Genomic DNA, 21,347 nt, shown 5'->3' on the forward strand with positions numbered 1-21,347 from the left:
TAGGAGGAATAGTAGAGTAACTATGGTTGAAGTAGTTGAAGTAATGTAGTAGAAGAAATTTAGTAGACATAGTTGAGTAACTGTAATAGGTATAGCAGAAGAAATGTAGTAGATATTGTTAAGTAATTCCAATAGGTATAATAGGAATAGTTCAGTAATTATAGTTAAAGTGTTTGAAGTAGTACAGTAGAAGAAATGTAGTATATACAGTTGAATAATTACAGTGTGTATAGTAGACACAATATACTAGTCATCTTTGAGTAATCATAATAGTACGACATAATAGTATAAGTGAATAACAGAAACTATTATTACACTAATCCATCAAGAACACCTGAAACATAATAACAGTCGAAGAACTACAGCAACTATATTGAAAAACTCACAGTTAATTTATGAAAACAAGAAAATTCCTGTTACTTAAATTCCAGTAACAAGGACTAACGAGAATCTGTATCTCATACACCAGCTCTAACAATAGATTCAAACACTCCTGTTACTATGACACGTACGTTCAACGCTTTAAATAAGAAAACAATTACCATTTTCAATGACTATTTACCAGCCGCCGCAGGACCGTCGGTCATCCTTTTTTTTTCGCGTTACAGAAGACAATAGCCATAGCACGGCGTGTCGGTACGAGTGTCACATAGCAAGAGGATCCTTTGAATTTTCATGAGCCGCAAGAAACAAATGCAACGTCGTTAAGCCACCGCGTGAAAAATTGCGACGCGATCGAACAGCGTCCCTCCTATGAATATGCAAACCGCTGGACACCAACGTCGCGCGCCGCGTAGGCGACCTGACCTGCCGATCGTGGCGTGCGCGCAGCGACGGTTGCATCCACTTAGGGGCGTTCGATGACGCACCGAGCGTTATCGGACACGACAGGAATTATGGCAGCCTCCGGCGACTGATAAAACCGGTAACGATCGCTCGCGATGCTTTTCGATTGCGCCGAGCTCGTTCGAAAACATGGGACACCAGTTGAACGGTCTCAAAGCGACACATATGGAGCGCGACAAATCGGCGAGGTCAACGTGACAGCTGACCGTTGGTCAACGGCCTCTGTTATTCCATCTGTTTATTATGAATGACCCTGTAAATCAGATCGTTTTCGTATTGTAAATAATATAGCATCCTCGGTATTTTCAATGGGAATCTTTTAACCCTTTGCACTCGAGAGGCGACTCTCACTAGTCGATTAAATACACCTAAACGATGATTAAAATTTAATATTTAATTTTGTATTAGGTATCAGCGCATGGAGATTAGAAATAAATTATCTTCTTGATTCATGTAAGATTTTTGTTTGTGTTACTTGCTAAGTGTTATTAGTATTTTAACGGAAGATAATAGATATTTTTAATGAAAAATATTGTCGAGTGCGAAGGGTTAATTATTTTTTAATTACTGGGTAGAAAATGAGATTGTTGTTTGTTTTGAATATGGTTATGTAAGAGTTATTATGGTTAATTATAATTTTGATTTGGTATTTGGAATTAATAGTGGTTAGTTGATTTGGGAGGGAATGAATGATGATTGTTATGAGAAAAAAAGTATTAGGGGACACCCGGGTTTGAACCGGGGACCTCTCGATCTGCAGTCGAATGCTCTACCACTGAGCTATATCCCCGATGTTGCAATCGTCTTCTAATTTACATGTTCTTCAACTGACTTCAATTGAGAAAATTGTATTATTTTTATTATCAAAAAATGTGTAAGATTAGTAAATGTATATTGTAAACTGTAAACATTATGCATACTGTAAACATTATTGTAGAGACAATAGAGAAAGTGATTGGCTGTTTTTTGCAGAGAAAGCAACATCACTGTTTCTGACAAGTATATACTGACATTTTTGGACAGGTAACTGAACAATCAGTTTTTGACGTGTGACAGGCAAGACAAATCTTGTAATAAAACCAATTAAAATCATAATTACCCGGTGTTCTAGACGTAAATCCTAAATTCAAACGTTTCAACGATAATGTAGTTACGAAGTTGGCAAGCAGTTGAAATGGCGGCATCTATCGCAATGTCGCCGAATTAAAATGTATTTATCATATGATAATGAAGCATCCTACATTATCATTCGTAGGTAAAACACCAGTAGAATTTCAAAATAATTCCCCATAAATGATTATGTATATACATTTTTTTCTAGCTACAATTATAATTATATAATCAAAAAGATAGTTGAATTATAATTAAGAATATAGTTTTGATATAAAAAGCCTAAACTATTTATATCTTCCTGACAATATAACATGTCAAATTTGGATCACAAAAGTATACAAAAATTACCCAAATAAATTACATTGTATTTAATGAATTACTGATTTGTTAACTGTAAGATATGATACCTGAATAAACAAACAGCTGATAAGACGTAGATTTCAATTGATGAAATTTCGTAACGATCTCTGTGGGAGCTCGAGGGAATATTAAACGCGTTATCGTGCCGATCCGGTTCTCTATCGGGACAGCTGGTCAGAAAGAATAATTTTCTACGAAACGTGTTAAAAATAGGGTCAGAGTACTCACCGAGTTTTCGTCGACTTCGTGATATTTGACGTGGCGTCAGTTGCCCGTTTAGAGGGTGTACGCTTGCCCGAACCCACGGACATTCCGCTCCGAGCCTGCAACAAAAATACTCTCATTAACAAACTAATAAAAGAAATCAATAACTCATAATCCCACAACATATTCCATGAAAGACACTAGCACAAGTTACAGAGTTAACATGACAAACGTTTAAATTCCACAATACAATTTTCCATTTTCAACACTAGAACTAGATGGATCAAAAGGATGCCTTCTTTTACAATTACTGAAAACGTAGATACTTCAAGAAATCATTACAGAGTTGATTCAATAATACCCAAACTACAATAATTGAATTACAATCTTACTATACCCTTATAATTTCAAAGAAAACTTCAGTTTAACTATTTGATAGTTCTAGTATTAATAACTTCTCAATCATTAATTCTCTAATATTAACAACTTGTCAAGTACTTCAATCAAAACCTTAATCAGTACATTTATACTTTCCAAGAAACATTCAAGAAAACATTCAAAAGTTAAATTCCCTCCAATTCGTTGACAAACAAAACAGAACAGTCTTTGAACCCCCAAGCAACACAAAAATCCAGAAAAGTCCCATCTACTCAGCTGAACCTTGCAAACTACAACAAAATAATGAACATTCGCTGGACAGTACAATTATAGAAGCGAAAGACGTCACTGGGAAACGCGATACGATGCAACGGACGGAGGCGGATGCGCTGCACCTATGCCGGAATCACGGGAATAGACGAATTGGCTAGAAATATCGTGGCAAGGACAGGGTCCGTTCTTTTTGCCGCACAAAGCAGACCGTACCGTGTTCCCTCCTAGAGCGTCAAGCAATTGCCGGATCATTTTAGCTATGATGATACACTCTGATGAATCACGACGAATTCTGGTGCAACGAAGTCCCTCTCACTGAATGGTCCCACACTGAACCATTATCCTGCACCCTGCCGCTATACGGATCGGCGTGAACCGTTCGCGAACGCGTTTCTAGCCAATACTGCTCCATTGTACACAAAGATGTATCACGGAATTTCAGGTAGTGAGATAAGAAGCGAATCGCTCGCGATAAGTACAGATATATATATATGTATATATAGGCTGGGTAACGTGCTATTGCGGAGGAGCAGATAACGCCTACGTTCAACGCTTAAGGTTCACCTCTTACCTCACTGGTAGCAATGGCTGTACGCATTGATCATTAAACGGTTAGAAGCAACACCTGGAATTGCACGAGTGCTCTGTTCCAATGCTTAATTGTTACAAGTGGAGCACAGATGTTCAGTAAACGGTCTGTCAGTGGTTTTACAGAAATTGATGGGAAACAGATGCTCATTTATTTGATAGTTATTCAAGATGCTATCACACTTCAAATGCAATGGAAACTTCATTGTACTTTCAGCTGGTATTCCTAGATCTCAATCGATTGCCTATCATCTTTTTGTTTGATTTACATGTTTAATTACAGAGTTTTAGAGATACTAGTTGTTACCATTTTTCATAGAAATTTTCTAGATCTTAATGTTTAAAATAAATGTTTCTAGATCTTAATTACTTCCTATTTGCTAGTTTGTTTGATTTATTTAATTATGAAGTTCCAGAGATTTTTATTGTTACCATTTTTCATTATATCATAGTACCACCTATTATTTACTAATTCTACCAATTAGTAGTACTATTAGTATTGTAATAATATTATTTATAAAGTAATAGTGTCAGTACATTACTTTAGCAATAGTATTACTTGTAAAGTTTCAAGTAACTGATCATAAATTAAAATTTTAAAGAGCAGCTCGTGGAATGAAAAGTTTTTAACGCTTCTCGGACAATTCCAGGTGTAAAAACTGTGGCCACCGTACGCTACCAATGCTGAAAGGGTGATTTTCAGTGAGCCTTGATCAGAAGAGTACGCGTTTCGTATACGTAGCTGTAAAGGTTCATCGAACCTAGCCGCTCGTACGGGTTCTCGGCCAATAATAAAGATGCATGCCCAGTACGTAACTACGTTCTGCACATACGTACGTAAGTACCACCCTGAACTCGTGCTCGCTCAAACAGCACATACTAAACTACTATACACAAGCTGATACAGAACTCCGCAATGGAAATGAGAATACCATGGGAATTGATAAATCAGTATCCAGCTACTGTAAAATCACGCAATTAAACCCTTTACGTTCTGAATTATTTTCTTCATGACCCTATCTTAGTACTTGTAATTTCTTCATAGAAACATTTACCATTATAATAATATTTATGATTACTTTGAGTTTAAATGATTCAATGTTGCTTAAATAACAGAGGTGCCATTTATTAGATAATAGTTTCCATTGTACTGGCTTATATGAAGAACAAAGCATATTGAAGCTGGTACTCTAAAACGCTATTTCAGAACATGAAAGGTTAAAGAATGTACCGGTTCTGGAAGCCTGGCAGAAGGCAATCCTACGAACGCTGACTTTGAATGAGTTAAATTGAATACGTTAAATCACACAGTCCTCAATGATAAGACTGTACTGGTACGGAATTCTGGATCACCGTGTACACACTGTGCCTATGTGTATACAAGGTGTTCCTATATAAATAACAATCAAGTATTCGATAGAATAAAAAGAATTCTCAATGAAAAATTAGTAACTAGTTGAATGTAACAATGAAACCGTACTTTTTTAACATGATGGATATACGCTATAGCACAGAATTAAATAATTATACTGTAAACGAAAAATTGCCGATCATTGAGCTCTTGTAACTTTGTGATGAATAGTCACACAACACTTTATATTAGCTCGTTATAAAGTGTGAAGTTTCTACTTTCGCCTTTCGCAAGCCATTTTTTCCTATGATGTTTCTCCCTTATGCAACGGGTGGGAAAGTAAACATGAATTACTTCCACAATTTCACGCATGGCCCTCAACGTGTTAACCACTAATTTCCTAAAGTTTGCAGCTGAGTACTGCAAGAATCTGTTATTCAGATGTGTATGAATATAAAAAATATACGATAAAACTGTGTATAGTCAATAATTAGCTACAGACTTTGGAACTAAGCTAAACATATGAACCCTTTGCACTCGAAAACTGTCCACTAGGAATATTCAACAATCTAATAAAAATCAGGCAGAAACTATTTTACTCCAACATCTCATACAGTGATAAATTGCCAAGTATAATATTGAAAAATGAATTTTCTATTAAATATGAAAATTTAACTTTATAATTTCAGCTCCATAATCAATATTGCCATTCAACCTCACGACTAACTATAAACATTAATATTCCACTTTAAATGAATACTAATATTAACCTTTATAATTTCAACTTCACGGCTAACTCTACAATAAACATTAATATTCAACTCGACAATTGTAACCCAATAACTTCCCTACATCAAGGCAACCGGTGACTACCAATCGATTTCCAAGTGCAAAGGGTTAACGCCGCGCGAAAGCCGAACGTTCCCCGGCCGTCTCCAGTTTTCCGCGTGCAAAGGTGAACGGTTTCCAGTGCACGGCCTGTTCACCGGCCGTGGTAGCATCGGAGGCAACGGTAATTCATAATCAAACGGGTAAACGAACCGTGGGCAACCAGAAGAATTAATAAACGTGCACGCAGAACCGCTCGCGCCGCAGTACGTAGTAACGATACAAACAAGATCCGCACCGTGCGCGGCGCGCAGCACGTGCAGAAGCGACCGGTTACTCACGGTTGAGCAGCGCGCGATTCCAGGCCGTCGACGGAACTGGAATTCCTCCGGCCGCCGCGCCGGTGGATCGTTCGTTCCTCGAATCACTCGCACGCTCGCACGCTCGTTCGCTCTCTTACATAATTAGCGAATTGACAAATATACGCACGCGTCGATTTGTAATCCAATATACAGGCCGGTGGTTCGTTTACAGGGCAATCCGCGTGTTCGCCGCTCCACGCGGGACGCGAATCGAGCCTCGTTAAAGTCTAATCAAGTCTTTAATGCCGTAACCCCTTCGCAGACCGTGTCTGCCACCGAGGAGAAATATTACAGAAGCCTCCTCTCTGGAGCAAATGTAGACCTTGAGGAGGATGAGTCGAGTGTCACGTGAACTGGATACTGTTTCGGAGATGAATGACTTCACTGCCACGAGAATTTCGATGTGGTAATTACTGTTCACGTTCTGATACCTTTTTTAAATAGTTAACTGGTTTTCGCTAGTGTTCTTGTTACAGAGAAGTGGTAGTTTTGGCTTTTGACGAGTATACTTGTTAGAGATAGTAAGGTCTTAGGCTGGCTATAATTCACGTTTTGCAAAGCTCACAGCAGCTAATTAGTTAACCCTTGCTGTCTATTTTGTAACTGAGTAATTTAGAAACATTTTTATAGCAGCTATGATGAAACGAAAATATAGTTCTTGGAGTTTTCTTGTTAGAAGAAAATTTGTATGTGCGACAGATGTAATAATCTTAGGGTAGTTTCATCAACTTTGTTCATTGAAATATTTAGTACTATAAATAATGTAGTGGAGCCTATTGAGCGCAAAGGGTTAATATCATTTCTGTAGTTACTGTAACAACTTTCTGTATGATATTTATAATATTTCTGTGAAGGTATTTATTCTGGACTTAAAGACCTGCTTTAGTATCCTCGACCCCTAAAATTTCTCAACTGTGATAAATTAGTTTCGTTACTAATTTATTAGAAAAAGAACCTTATACTGATTCCTTGTCTACGTTTACTACTAAACATTAAACATCGACAACAGACGAGTAGCATATAATTTATATTCAAGGTAAATAAATGATTAGATTTGTGGAATGTAAAATTGTCATAAGCCTGACACGTTTTACAAGCCAAGTGGTTAATGATCAATTTGGTAACCCGGTTTCCCTGATTCTAGCAATGGATTCTATTGGTTAGACTGATCTTAAGGTCTCTAACTATCCTGCAGTGATTGTCACTCGCGATTCCACTGAATGCATTACAATGAATTAGCTGTCGCACCTGCACATAGGTGGCCAACGTTAGCCTCCACTGGTCCCCGTTTGGTGAACCATAAACCCGTGCACCGTGGGCGAACGGTCTCGGTAACAGGCGAAACAGCGTACGAGAGCGGATTAGTCGCGAACCGACCCGCGCGATTCGACAGTTCAATGCGAACTGGCTGCGTTCGTACCATTCCACGCCGGGTTATCCCGTGAGTGACCTCTCACGCCGCCGGTACGCTCTTCCCTCTGCCGTCTTTCGGCCGCTGTTCCGTCGTGTTCAACCCTTCCGACGCTACTTTCCTCATTCCTTTCGACAAGGCCCACAAACGTTCCGATTTTTACAGGTATTTTTCGTGAGAGAACCGGTTGAGCGTTTACCGCTGATATTCTAGGGTTTGCTTGAGTACATCAACCCCGCGTCATTGGCGAGTACCGTGCCAAAAAAGTTCGATTGATCTATGCTTATTAGAGGCGTTTAGTTTTCTAAGTTTTCATGATATCATTTTTCAGGTCTATATGGGGATACTGATTTTAACCCCTTGTCTTATGATTTAGCAGTTGCACTTGTTGGAACTACTTATTGTCAAGCATTCACTAGAAAAATAAAAATTCTTTCATCTAATGATTTAAATTAAGAAATTAAGATAAACGTTACATTTGAACATGTAGGTTAACCCCTGCCTTATGATTCTTTTCACAACTATGCTTGAAAAAGACATTTTAGCATTAACAATTCCTCAGAAAATGAGAGAAACTTGATGCTTATTCTGTCTACATTTACTCCAGAGGTTAATCATTGAGAACAAAAAAGCACTGTTCAATCTCCATCTCCAACAAATGAATATATCACAGGACAACAGGTTAATAACATGCTGTTCATAAAACTAACACCATTAGAAGCTAGAAACCGTGTCAAATATTTTTAGAAAAACTTGTTCCCTTATCAGTGACCTTTAATACAACCTACTGCTATTCACTCTTGAAAAATAAATAAATAAATTCCCTCAGAAGTTTTTGAAGGTCTCAAAGAAAGGGTCGTCATTGATTTTCAATTTCCTGTCAGAAACTTCTCAAAGAAAGAATCGTCATCGATTTTCAATTTCCTGTCAGAAGCTTCTCAAAGAATCGTCATTGATTTTCAGCTGGCCAACAGATGGAAGACTCGCGCGATCCGCGGTCACTCCTGCCACCGTGGCCAACCTTCTGACCTAATCGCCTCTAATTTCATTAACCGTTCTATTAGGTAACGAGCGGATCCTCCTGAGGCCGATCGACTACGCCGCGAAACGTCCAGCCAGCGTTCATTGTCGAGACGCAGAGGGCGAGCGGGGTGTCGCGCTCCAAATACTTGTCCGACTCTGCCCACCTGGCGTGATTATGGCTCGCGGCGTCCCACGTAGATCCAACCGTGGACCACTATCGGCGGACTTCGATTTTCCATCGTGGGAATCCATGCTTCTACCACCTGTTCCCTCGACGATCTCGCTGTGCCTTTCTTCCCTTTCCCTCCGGCCGATTTCTGCAAAAGAAACGACGAACGTTAGTCTTGCCGTTTCGTTCGGCACCCTTTTCAACGTGTTAACAGTTTAACACGTTCGCTAGCAGCGTCACATATTTGTCACGGTCGTAATCCTGTGTTTTACGCAATGAAAATGAAGTTAATCCTATAGATATTGTTATTATGAATTATAAACTACATTATATTTAGGAACTTAATGTCTCGTTTCAGTTTCATTTTTTTAATATTTTCTTTAGAAGATTTACTGGAAGAAAATATAATTAAGAAAATAAGCGCTGGTAGCGAACGTGCTGAACGTTGCTCTTGGACAATATTAAATTTCTAGTTTTCTAACTTTGCTTTGATGTTCTGTTCTTTTGATTAATTTTGATCATTGTTTTATGGAGAGAGTTGATTATTTTTATTGTTCTAATTTATTCTGATTTTAGTATTATTCTGTTATTATTGAAGATTAAGTTATAGTTTAATATTGGTCAATAGTTTGGACAGAAATAGAACACAGCTGAATCGAGACAGATTAAAATATTAAATAAAACAGCATTATAAAAATGAAAACGTGATTAAATGGAAAAAAGACCTGAAGGACGTTAATATATGGAGAACAGGCCTCCAATACTAATCTCCAAGCTACTATAAATTCAACTGCGTCAAAATATACAGATAAATCAGTAGCAACACCCGTTCCAAACGCACAAACGTTCACAGTCCACTGATCTACAATAAACAATAAAAAACACCTCTCCCCGGAGATAAATTGAGCAACAATGAAACAAAACCGAACACGTCCAGCTTGAAGTAAGTACTTACATTTAATTCTGTTTTCGCACGATTTTAATTGAATACAATCATCCAAATTCCAAGAAACAATTCTTTAATTCAAGTCATATTGAATTATTTTGCTGATTTCTTAAGTCTGATACTAATCTTCATTTTTTTCTATAGCTACAGTATATTTTTTACATAAAGTAAATAATAAAGAAACCTTTTCCTAAAATATTGTACAACATCAATTAACAAAATCCATTGAATCATTAGCAATCATCCCCTCCAAGTAAATTAAACTGTTTTAATTACTATTTTTATAAATCTACTAATTATTCTGTTCAATCACTACAATTAATACTGTTCAATTAAAATACTAAATTCTATTTCTTCCAACAATAAACCTATTCCTTAGCATTACCACCCTAAAGTATTATCCTAATCATACAGCAATAATCTGTTTGTATTACTTCCATCTAAAGAATCTCACTTTTGTAATTATCTTTTAATAATTTAACGCGTTATTGGAAGATCTACCGAACACTAGAACACTGGCCACAGAGCTCGCGTTGACGTGAAGAACAAACCCGGACAGGTACAAGTGTTACAGTCAAGATTAACGGTATAAACACCTGCACAGCGTGATTTCTAGAACGCAGCTATCCGAACGTTGAACAGCTGGTGATCGCGTGAACGGTTCGCGTCACAGAAGGAAAAAACTAGCCAGCGGTCGGGTACTTACATAGCGTTCGATTCGCTCAGAACAATGGTACACGCTTGTTTATCTAAACAGATAAGCGACGGCGAGCGGCGTTTTTGAACGCCGCTATCGTTTGGCGACGCGCGGCGCGAACATAAGGCAACGCGAATGACATGCGCAGCGAACGACAGCCGGCACGAGACTGCCGGGGGACGACGGCGCGTCGTCTTCGACTTGGATGGGCAAAATGGATGGATAGACCGACGGCGTGGCGGAGAGGCGTAATCCGCGAGGAACGGGCGCAACGGTTGCGCGACGTGTAATCTGAAAATGTAATTTACAGTCACGTTTCGACCTTCGTTCGGACTTACACGGTGAACGATATTAGCGATCGCGTAGTAAACATTTCCTTTTTGTATCAGCTATATTCTAGACTTTATTCCATTGTATCGGTGCATCTTGAAAATATCGAGAAGGTACTTTTTTTGGAATTAATATACTGATTTATGAATTCCTACGTTGGGAAGATGCTTGAAAATATTGAAGTAGTTTTGGTAGTTGAAATGGACTGTAGTTTGTCGAGTTACTTTTTCAGTTGTGACTCACAGTATAGTAATTAACGTAGATAATGCACAGTGAAGAGTATTGGTATTCGCATAGTAAACATTTCCTTTTTTTTATAAACGTGGCAATGCTTCTAGGATAGTTAATTGGTAGATAATTATTAGATGTTGAGATTAATGTTATGAAGGTACTTTATTATCTGATAATTAACACTAGAACTACCGAGCATTTAATACGATTAATATGCAATTTCCATAGAAATTGTAACAATAGATTATTTTCAATTTCTTCGGAAATTCATTATGGTACTCAAATGAAGCTATTTATTTTCAAGATCATTTCGAATATTCAATGCTTCGAAGATATCAATAATTGCTAAACAAAAAAATCGAAACCAGTCATTTTGTCTGGTACGGCAGTTCTAGTGTTAATGTACCATAGATTTTGTAGATTTGGGAAGATTGAGATATTTTTATTAGTTGAGCTGAAGTCTGGTTCGTTGATTTAACTCTCAAACTCATAAATGCTGAAGCGTTGTAAATAAAGTTGACTGAAGTATTAGCATTGAACTATAATAGTTATATAATAGATCTTGACTTCTTATACTATTAATCTAACATTATTAATCAGTTATTCTTAGCTTGCGATTCGAAATACAATAATTCAAATAAACATTCCCACGTTCTTGCTATACGAATACATTTATCTATCACTGTATACACACTCTAATCAAAAAGAGAGGGTCTCTAACCCCTGATCCGAAACACGACTGATTAACAAAGCCCGAAGAGATTCTTATCCATTGAGTGCCCGGTGTGTATCGTCACTGTTACATTATCAGATTATTTTCGACCTCGTTTCACCAGTTCAAGGGACTGCAATCCACCGAACTATATCGGTCAACATATGGTATTCAACATCAGGCTAGATAAGATACACGACCGGTAGCGCATCGACCGAATTATCCGGTGAAATTGGACCACGCGTTAACATGTTAGAAATACCCGCTCTAATAATAATGCTACTAATCTCCATACTTCAACAATGAACCCGTAACTCCAGATGCTAACGTTCCCAACAACAAAACCACTTCTAACAGTGCACCCAGGTGTTAACCAATTAATTGTCACGAAAAACTTCAGCGCCTCGCGTCATCGCTTACCTAATTGTAGCAAAAACAAAGAGAAACGATGATTAATCATTTGGTATCACGATTATTGCATTACGTTGTTATCTATTACTTACTCTATTCCCTGTTTTCGTTCGACATCAGTTGTCCTACAACTTATAATTGTATTCAAGTCATTTGGAAGCTCCGGTCATCGGTGACCGTGGCAGCCGACGTGTTAACAGTGCAGTAAACTATACCAGCCTCGAGGCTAGACATGTTATTCATATCGCTTTGGAAGAACAGTACAGTTCTCTCGAGCTGCAAGCACCCATGTACTGCTAGATCACTTGCTGTCTAGCCTGCGGAATGTGGATCTAATCGGGCAGTTCTCATTTTTCTTCTAATGCTAATTCGTTGTTCTACGGTACGGTCACTTGTAACTCTTCAAAGGTACAAACAAAATTGAAGTATATAAAAGACTACAAACAACAAAGGACGCTCTTACTCCTGTGTCGTCCTAGACAAGTCATCTTCTCTATAGCATTATTCACAGCTGAACAACTCAAGATCCCTGGCAGGCACCTATGATCCTCATTCAAGTCTCTCAGCTCCCATAATCTGGCCCAGACCTTTCCAGCCGCTATTTTCTCTAATACCTAGGCAACAGCCACTGGCAAGTGCACCGTGTTCAATTCGCTGGTCGGTTTTCCTGGCAAACTAGAGCGACGCGTGCTAAAGATAGGTCGCGGGGATCGGTGTGTGCACGTAGTACCGGCGCGGTGCACAAGGGCGACCTTGGCCTTACAAGTTTATATAACGAGGAAGCGAGCGAATCGCCAGCTCAGTCGCACCGTTTTGTTTCGATCCACCGATGCGAGACTCGCGACATGCGAGAGGAGCTCGTCGAGACCGGCGCTTCCTGGTGTCCCCATCGGATGACTCTCGCATTCTTGCTCGCCGCCTGACGTCCGTGGTACCGGTGCAGGGCACACGTCCGTTCGATCATCTCTCGCCGGCTATTGGCGCTGACATTTTACTGCCTCGACGTGGAGAGGTGGCTACCGACTGTCCTACGGACACCGCCGACACTGTAACATAGGATTAAGATCGATCTTGAAGTGACACTTTGGCGTCGAAAGCGATAGCCGCGTCTCGCCGAGGGGATCCTGCTGACGAGAACCGTTCCGTTTCGGTGCGACCATGGTGAGTGATCGCGGCGTTTCCGGTGCGAGGTATGACACGCTTTCAAATTGATGCTGTTGCCTGCTGCTGGTTCTAACGAGTTCGATGCTATGCACACATTGTTACGTGGATAATAAAATATACTGTACGGAAAACTTTATGTTGATTGATTCCTTTTTCCTGGGAATTTATGGCTGTGGCCGTTGAGCTGAGCTTCAGTGAATTTGATATGTTGATGAAGTATGTGTCACTGAAGGATTGGAGATTGTTAAAGGCAATTTGGGGAATATTCTTAGCTTTGCAGAACTCCTTGGTTCTTTGTGGTTTTTAACCCTTTGCGCTGCAAGTGATTTCTCAGTGAATAATTCATATGTATAAGGAAAGCTTGAGTGCAAAGGGTCAAACTGCCCATTTTTGGTACAACTAAACATCTACACTGAGCTACAATCAACAAACAATTTGCAGAATACTGACTGCACTTGATCAAGCACAGGTTTTTCAAATAAAACAACTAAAAATTCCCAACATTGTCCATTCAACGGTTCCTTTTTTGTACTACTTAAGACCTTAACACGTTCGCTTCCGACATGACATATCTATTACGTTTACAATCCTACGCTTCGCACGAATAAAAGAAAATGAATGCCACAGACATTATTATTCAAAGTGACAAGATACGAAGCTATATTTAGAAACTCAATAGCTCTGTACATTCATTTAAAAGACTGCTTAGATTTAATATAATATTGCACCCGAGAAAATTGTTACCAAAAATCAAATGACGCTAGCGAACGTGTTAATATTCTCGAGAGTAGCTCAGGTAAACAATGTGTCGCACGCATGCCTCCAGGTAACAAGGCCAGCCTAGAAGCAGACAGGAGAAAAAGAAACGATGCATCTGATTCTACTTTGGGCGTTGGTCGGCCTAATTGGCCAAGTGTACTGCAAATGCAGCATAGTACCGATAACAGATGACGAACGGTCGATCGCCTACGCGTGCACGCACGGCAACCTAAACGACCTCGACGAGATCTCCAGCGAAGCGGAATGGATAGAGTTCACCGTGTCGCGATTCCAATCCATTCCCGACAACGCTTTCTGGCGGTTTAAGAATCTTAGGAGACTGTCCTTTTACAATTGCCACGTGAACTTCATCGCACCCGACGCGTTCGCCGGGTTGAACCGTTTGGAGTGGCTGATACTTCATGGGACCAAAATCCATGCGGCTAGGGCGACGTGGTTCCGTCACCTGCCCAACTTGAGGAAACTGATTCTGAACAGGTACACGTGCTGAATTATTGAGCCAATTAACCCTGAAAAGACACGGTTGTTTTAGTTACTATTTCAATGACTGTTTAACTGTTTAATTATTTATATAACTATTTATATTACTGTCTGACTGTTTCATTATTTATATAGCTACTTAAATTACTGTTTGAGTATTTAATTATTTGTATAGCTACTTAAATTACTGTCTAACTATTTACATACCTATCTAAATAGTTCATTTATATTCAAACGGTTAACTGTTATTTAAATTTGAGAAAGCTATCTGTTAAATTGTTACATTTCAACTAGATTTCCATTTAATTCAATGGAGAAATTCATTTCTGCAGTTAACACTAGAACTACAGAACAGTTTGAAACAATCTATTTCTAAATTCGTGATTCACAAGTATTGAAAAGATAACAGATGCTTCTCTGAACTGATTAAATTGTATAATTACAGAATCATAGAAATGAGAGAAATTATACAAGTACAGAAATTACAGAATAAGCTCAAAAAGTTTGTTCGACTGCTCGGTAGCTCTAGTATTAATTCTAGAATCGGTTCTAACGTTGCCAACAGATATCGATCATATGAAAACGCGAATTCAATGATAAATGCAACAATTATTGAAAAAACAACGTGGCGAATCGGTTACAATTACAAAGACTTCTTGGAACAATCTCGTGGGCCGGAATATACGTCGCGAACGCGGAAGCCGCGCCGCGTCTCCTTCTTTGCAGAACACCGGCGGCGTTGTTGATTCCATAGAAAGTCATCGATTACGTAAAACTGAATAATCGAATCGTTCGGAGGAGTACTACTCGCCTATTAGATCATTATTCGATAATCTGTTTTACACGCGTCGTCCGACAACGTGTAAATACAAGCATTTAACAAATAATGTTTATAAAATACAATATGAGTCAAATCGGATCGTTCGCAAAGAGTTAAGCCTTCGCACTCGAAAGTGTTTCACTTGAAATATTCTATACTTTCTAATTACAGGCGAAATCCTTTAAAATGAATTTATCAAGGAATCACACATAAATTAGGGAACGCTATGTTCTTTCAATATTTCAGGTATTGATGCAGTGTACAAAGGTTAACGGTAACTACCAAAGTTTACAATTTTCCTGTGTCAGATCATCTGACGACTGGGAGTCGTCTCTCGAGTGCAAAGGGTTAATACTAATTGAACGTGTTGCACGTTTCATCGAATAAGCCAGATTGGATGATTTTTAAGGCGTAGTCCCTTCAACGAGAAGGATATACGAGTGGAATGAGAAATCTATATGGGCAGGGCTGATTTATCTAATAGGCACCTCAAATAGAACAGGTCTAACCAAGGAATAGACGGGTGATCAATAGAATTGAATGCAGAAATGTCTACAACCAACAATCTCTATCACCCAGCTCTGTAAATGTTTAGAAGTCTGTTTTGATTTATTGTACCAGCTCCACCTTGACCCTAGATAACTAAACATTCGTCTAAATATTCTACCGACCTTCGCCATGTTTGCGAATTTGAATTTAGGAGCACACTCTACAGCCAACACTGTAAACATCCGTTCTAAAGGCTTGTCTATTATTCAATCAAAAACTATACTTAAATTGTACTTCCTTTGAAATAAATAGAAGAAACATGGATAAGTCTTTAACCCCTTGCACTATGATTTCGTTCACAACTGCGCTATTTGTCATTAATTATAATTAATTAAAAAAAGAAAATCCATGTCTGCCAAATTCTATGAATCTTTGCCACGAGTTTGACAGGATATTGTAGTGCAAGAGTTAATTTGTAGTCTATGAGCCTAGTGTTTAGTTACACTGATCTCAGTTTAGTTATTTCAAGTTAAAATCATCTATGCTGTGACAAATGCTGTATTGTACACATTGAATTTGCGTTATTGCAGATGTGGGTTGCTACACATTGAACCGGATGTCTTCCGGATGCTGCCGCGACTGGAAACTTTGGGCCTGCGCGATAATGACCTGGACTGTCTGATGACAGAGGATCTTTCCTACCTACGATCACTGAAGACCGTACGTATCGATGGGAACCCATGGCTCTGCGAGTGTCGACAGATGCTGGATAAGTACTTCAAGGACAGATCCATCAGCCAGGAAGCAGAATGCTCTGCAGAGGTTCACTTATGCAGGACATATCAGTGTATGACTCAGATAGGCTTCCCTGCGCTCCCAGCATCCTTCACCACCCAACACCTGATCAATTATAATAGGGTAAGTATTTTGTCTCTTTTCCTAGAATCATTTGCTTCTAACCACATTAGTTCGAATTATATTTCTCAGAAGCGACTGCAATCTCAAGCTAAAAGCTCCAAGATCCTCTATTTGTCATTCTGCATTTATCATTCTTTCAAGCATTGCTTTCAATTAATTCTTTGTAACGAATATAAAGAGGAACAGTTACTTATAATTTGGTATCGCAATGCTTATGTTATGCTGTTATGTAGTAATTTACGCTATGAAATATTTCCATTCGACATTAGTTATCTAATATAATTATTGTCATGTCATTTGGAAGCTCTGGTCATCGGTGACCGACGTGGCAGTGAATTTGTTAAATATTATACAAATTAAATACAGGTAGCTCAAGAAGTGATTGATTAAATTCCAACCCAAGTGGATGAATTAAAATTGACAAAAAAAAGTTCCCATAAATCTGCTATCCGTTGATCAACATTATAATAATTATAAACCGGTCATTTCTACAATTCTACTCTGCTAACGTATTCAGCCCCTGCTAATGGCAACCATCATTACAGACATGGACGTCGATGCGAAGAAACGAATTTCAAACGAACGTTTTCACGTCGTTGGACCGACTTCCAGATAAAACAAGCTGGATCGAGATCTCCGGCCTGACAATAGAGAAGCTGCTGCGTTACAGTTTCTTTCGGTTCGGGAATAGCTTAAGAAGTCTAGATCTGAACGACTGTGGGATCCGTGAGATAGAGAGCGGAGCTTTCGCAGGTTTGCACAGGTTGCAAAGGCTGTCTTTAGTTGGCAACCAGTTCCATCTAGTCGGTGCGGACTGGTTCCGTGATCTTGTCGGTCTGCAACAGTTGATCCTGCAAAGGAACGAGATTGAAAAAATAGAACCAACTGCACTATGGCATACGGGTAACAGCTTAAGGTACCTCGATCTCCGGAGCAACAGATTACAGTGCATCCCCATTGAAGAGCTCGGTGAATTGAAGAGACTGGAACGCTTGGATGCGACCGGTAATCCCTGGCTGTGCAGCTGCCGCAGGAATCTTCAAAGTTTCCTCACGCAAAGGAACGTTGGATTCGAGATCGACGCGGGAAGGTGCTATGAGAATCAAAACGAGGTTCCTCAGAGACCCGGTGGATGGCACCAGCAGGTAACAACTTACCTACTGAGTCCAGAGAAACTAATATCTTTGAAATAAAATCAAATCTATAAGCTAAAGTTTTGTAAATAGCTGTAATGGTAAAACGCTTTTTCAAAGAATTGTATGTCTTTTGGAATTGTCAAGAATTTTTCTTGACACATTGTTACCATTTAAAATTTGAGTTCAATCAGATTAGCCCTAAAGAGTAATACAATGAATAAAAAGCAGGTAACAGCAACTTACCTACTGAGCAAAAAGAAATTAACATAAAATTTAAAATGAAATCAAATCTAGACTAAAATTCTGTAAATTTAAAAATTCTCCTCGCAAACATTGTTTCCATCTAGCTACACTCAAAACTTCAGTTCAATCTGATTACTCCCAAAGACACACATTAACTAAAGCAACCAACTTGTTCTCCACAGATAAACGAAACCTCCACAACAGGAAGAGTCCACTGGACCTCCTTCGAGGATAGCGTGAAACAATCAAACCTAACAATCATCAGACCTCGACCGCCAGTGCTATCAACAGAAGTCCACGTCTCCACTCCTGCACCAACAGTATACACAGGCCAATGCTACCCCGAGAAGAGCAACGACCGATTCAGGACTACCTACACCTGCCGCGCCATTACCTCCATAGAAGACGTGTACGCAATCCCAGCGACAGTCCACACAATCCGCGTGATACTGTCAAACATCAAAAAAGTCCCCACCGACACGTTCGCCCGGTTCAACGGCTACTTGTCCGAGCTAGAGCTCCGCGACTGCGGAATCGAGAAAATCGAGCCTGGCGCGTTCGTGAAGCTCTACAACCTGGAGTACCTATCATTGAGGAGCAACCAGCTGGACGCCGTCAGCGGGGACACTCTTCAGGGCCTGACGAACCTCAGACGCCTGGACCTGTCCCACAACAACATCTACCGAATAACGAACGACGCGTTCGACAATGTGCCTTACTTGACCAGCCTCGACGTCTCTGAAAACTCCATGAACTGCATCGGCGTGGAGTACATGGGGGAGCGCTTAAGGTACCTGTCCACCCTGAACGTCGCCAACAACCCGTGGAGCTGCCTGTGCGGGACCAAGCTGGCCGAGTTCCTAAACGGTCGTGGTATTCGTTACAACAAGCATTCCTTGCTGCTGAGGGAGGACTGCTACGCGACTGACGTTCCCGCCATAACCAGCGCCCCATCGACAACGACTCCAACGGCTCCAACCTGGAACGACACTGCTGAAGGGACTTGCGTTACCGACGGAGACAATACAGGACGTTACTGGTGCACTGGTGGTAACTTGGCGCTGTTGCAGACGTTGCCCCCAGATGTCACTGCCATCGAGTTCCATCAAGGTCACCTGCCCCGTTTACCTGCAGGCTATCTGTCGAGGTTCACTGATCTCCGGGAAATTATAATAACTAATTCGGGACTGACTACGATCGAACAAGGTGCATTCGATGGTTTGAATAAATTAGAGAACTTGACGATTCAGGATAACCAGTTGGAAATGATAGGATCGTCCTGGTTCACGCTGGAGAATCTCCGGAAGCTGGACCTGCGCGGTAACTCGATCAAGTACGTTGCTCCCGGCGCGTTCCGGCGGTTGAACCGGCTGGAATATTTGAATTTGGAGGGAAACGATTTGAGGTGCATATACACGAGTGATTTGAATGACATGCCCGAGGTGTACATAGTGGAGTTCGCTGGGAATCCGTTGAAATGGAGGTGCAGGGTCGAGTTGGAGCAGTTCTTGGATGCTAGGAAAATTCGGTTCGTGAGAATCGAGAATTCCTGTGAAGGGAAGAAGTTGGTGAGGAATCTGCTGCTGCAGAATAAGACGGACGGTTCGTTCAGCTGTCCTTCTGATTGTTCTGCGGGTAGTCAGTTGATGCTCCATCGTTTCCTTGCTCTGGTTTTCGCTTTACCGATGCTGATGCGGCTCTACTGATCGCGTGGTCGTCGATGACCGTTACTTAACCACAAGTACAATAATGTATGTGTTCATTAATATTTTTTTATATTTATTATTCACTTATGTAAACCTGCGTGACGTTTAAGTGGCACAGAGCTTGAGTAACGCGCAAAATCTAGTTGCCCAGTGGACAGGGACCAGCGAGGAGCTAGGACTTGCATTAAGAAGCAGCTGTAAAATTGCTTATCTCTGTGCATGCCATACTGTATGTTCAATAAACTAATTTATTTCCTTAGGAATAATTTAGAACGTTAAATCGGCTAGATCGTAGTTGAGACGCGGCGAGAAGCTATTTAAATGATGATTTTCATGCTCGATTCTGTAATCGATCGGCATCGACTTCGGAGTGCGTTTGAATAGTTATGGTTAGTAAGAGTTACGCAAATAAATGAGATTCCATAAGCAACAATCGGCTTCTGATTCTTTCTGATTTATCAGAGGATGGAGTACTTGATAACGTTTGTAATTTAATTAATAAAACATTGCATCAAACGGAAATTCTCAGTCAATTTTTAAAAAGCGTCAACAAAAGCCCGACTAGCTCAGTCGGCAGAGCATGAGACTCTTAATCTCAGGGTCGTGGGTTCGAGCCCCACGTTGGGCGAATTTATTTTTTGCCGAGTTTTCTCGTGGATAAACATTTCAAAATTTTAATAGAACTATTCCGTATAAACTTAATGCAAAAAACAAATTACCGCATTTATAATTAATTTAAAATATAATAATTTTAATATAATTTCACCTCTCTATTATTTATATCTATTAATATTAAAATTATTTAAATGGTAGTTTTTGGTAAAATAATTATTGATGCGAAAAATGATATAGAAGATTAAAATGAAATGTAAAAAAGTTAATTGAGAAACATGTTCTCAACTTAGCAGAGCGTGGTTTCGATCCACGGACCTCTGGGTTATGGGCCCAGCACGCTTCCACTGCGCCACTCTGCTGGTTGTATGATACTGTACTAATAAATGTCATTACTCATCATAATGTATTTAATTTAAAAATATTCGTTTCTTTCACAATCCGTTGGATTCCTGAAAAGTAAGTAGAACAGCGTTGTAGGAAAAATCTGTCGAATAAACAAACTAAGGCGCCATTGCGTATATACTGGTTAACTCAGCGTTTTGCAATCACTTCCAATTTCCATTCGCCGTAACAAAGTCGAAACTGCAATGCAGCAAAAATGAGACTACTTATGAAAAGTATGGAAACCATCAATAAAATTTATTTAAAACCCGAATACCCTCTCATATATGTTTTAAAATTTAATCAACAATCCATAGATTAATTCTTGTTTTATATGAAGTACAATTCGAATAGCTTTTTATTTATTATTAATTAAAATTAC

The 21,347-nt window shown here is 39.5% G+C and overlaps 2 protein-coding genes and 3 non-coding genes across 11 annotated transcripts in view; 2 read left to right on the forward strand and 3 right to left on the reverse strand.

The window, feature by feature from the left end:
• The window catches only part of LOC116426205 (uncharacterized), a 35,314-nt gene extending 24,540 nt beyond the window's left edge, over positions 1-10,774 (reverse strand). The window contains exons 1-3 of one of the 7 annotated variants that reach the window (XM_076364521.1): positions 10,559-10,774; positions 8,902-9,054; positions 2,548-2,642 (exon numbers count right to left, since the gene is read on the reverse strand). In XM_076364521.1, the coding sequence (XP_076220636.1) occupies positions 2,548-2,630 (83 nt within the window). In that variant the 5' untranslated portion in view covers positions 2,631-2,642; positions 8,902-9,054; positions 10,559-10,774. The other 6 variants (XM_076364522.1, XM_076364520.1, XM_076364526.1 and 3 more) reach the window with 6 other exon arrangements.
• Positions 1,565-1,636, reverse strand: TRNAC-GCA (transfer RNA cysteine (anticodon GCA)). The gene has a single exon. It is a non-coding gene; the product is annotated as a tRNA-Cys (tRNA).
• Positions 10,775-13,013: 2,239 nt separating the features above from the next.
• On the forward strand, positions 13,014-20,402 carry LOC116426247 (uncharacterized). Its single transcript, XM_031974938.2, has 5 exons — positions 13,014-13,394; positions 14,224-14,654; positions 16,557-16,884; positions 17,430-18,029; positions 18,446-20,402. Exons 2-5 carry the CDS (start codon positions 14,266-14,268, stop codon positions 19,967-19,969), a joined length of 2,841 nt encoding a protein of 946 aa, XP_031830798.2. The 5' UTR covers positions 13,014-13,394; positions 14,224-14,265; the 3' UTR covers positions 19,970-20,402.
• A 122-nt stretch (positions 20,403-20,524) lies between these two features.
• On the forward strand, positions 20,525-20,597 carry TRNAK-CUU (transfer RNA lysine (anticodon CUU)). Its single transcript has one exon. It is a non-coding gene; the product is annotated as a tRNA-Lys (tRNA).
• Positions 20,598-20,871: 274 nt separating this feature from the next.
• Positions 20,872-20,943, reverse strand: TRNAM-CAU (transfer RNA methionine (anticodon CAU)). Its single transcript has one exon. It is a non-coding gene; the product is annotated as a tRNA-Met (tRNA).
• Between the last annotated feature and the right edge of the window lie 404 nt (positions 20,944-21,347).

The sequence above is a fragment of the Nomia melanderi genome, chromosome 2 (assembly GCF_051020985.1).
Source record: "Nomia melanderi isolate GNS246 chromosome 2, iyNomMela1, whole genome shotgun sequence".
In the NCBI taxonomy this organism is placed as follows: Eukaryota; Metazoa; Arthropoda; class Insecta; order Hymenoptera; family Halictidae; genus Nomia; species Nomia melanderi.

Excerpts from the sequence above, each read along its gene's own strand:
- LOC116426247 (XM_031974938.2), top strand. The coding sequence starts at position 14,266 with ATGCATCTGATTCTACTTTGGGCGTTGGTCGGCCTAATTGGCCAAGTG. Across the intron at positions 14,655-16,556 it reads AGGAAACTGATTCTGAACAG|ATGTGGGTTGCTACACATTG; the intron begins GTACACGTGCTG and ends GCGTTATTGCAG. Across the intron at positions 18,030-18,445 it reads CCGGTGGATGGCACCAGCAG|ATAAACGAAACCTCCACAAC; the intron begins GTAACAACTTAC and ends TGTTCTCCACAG.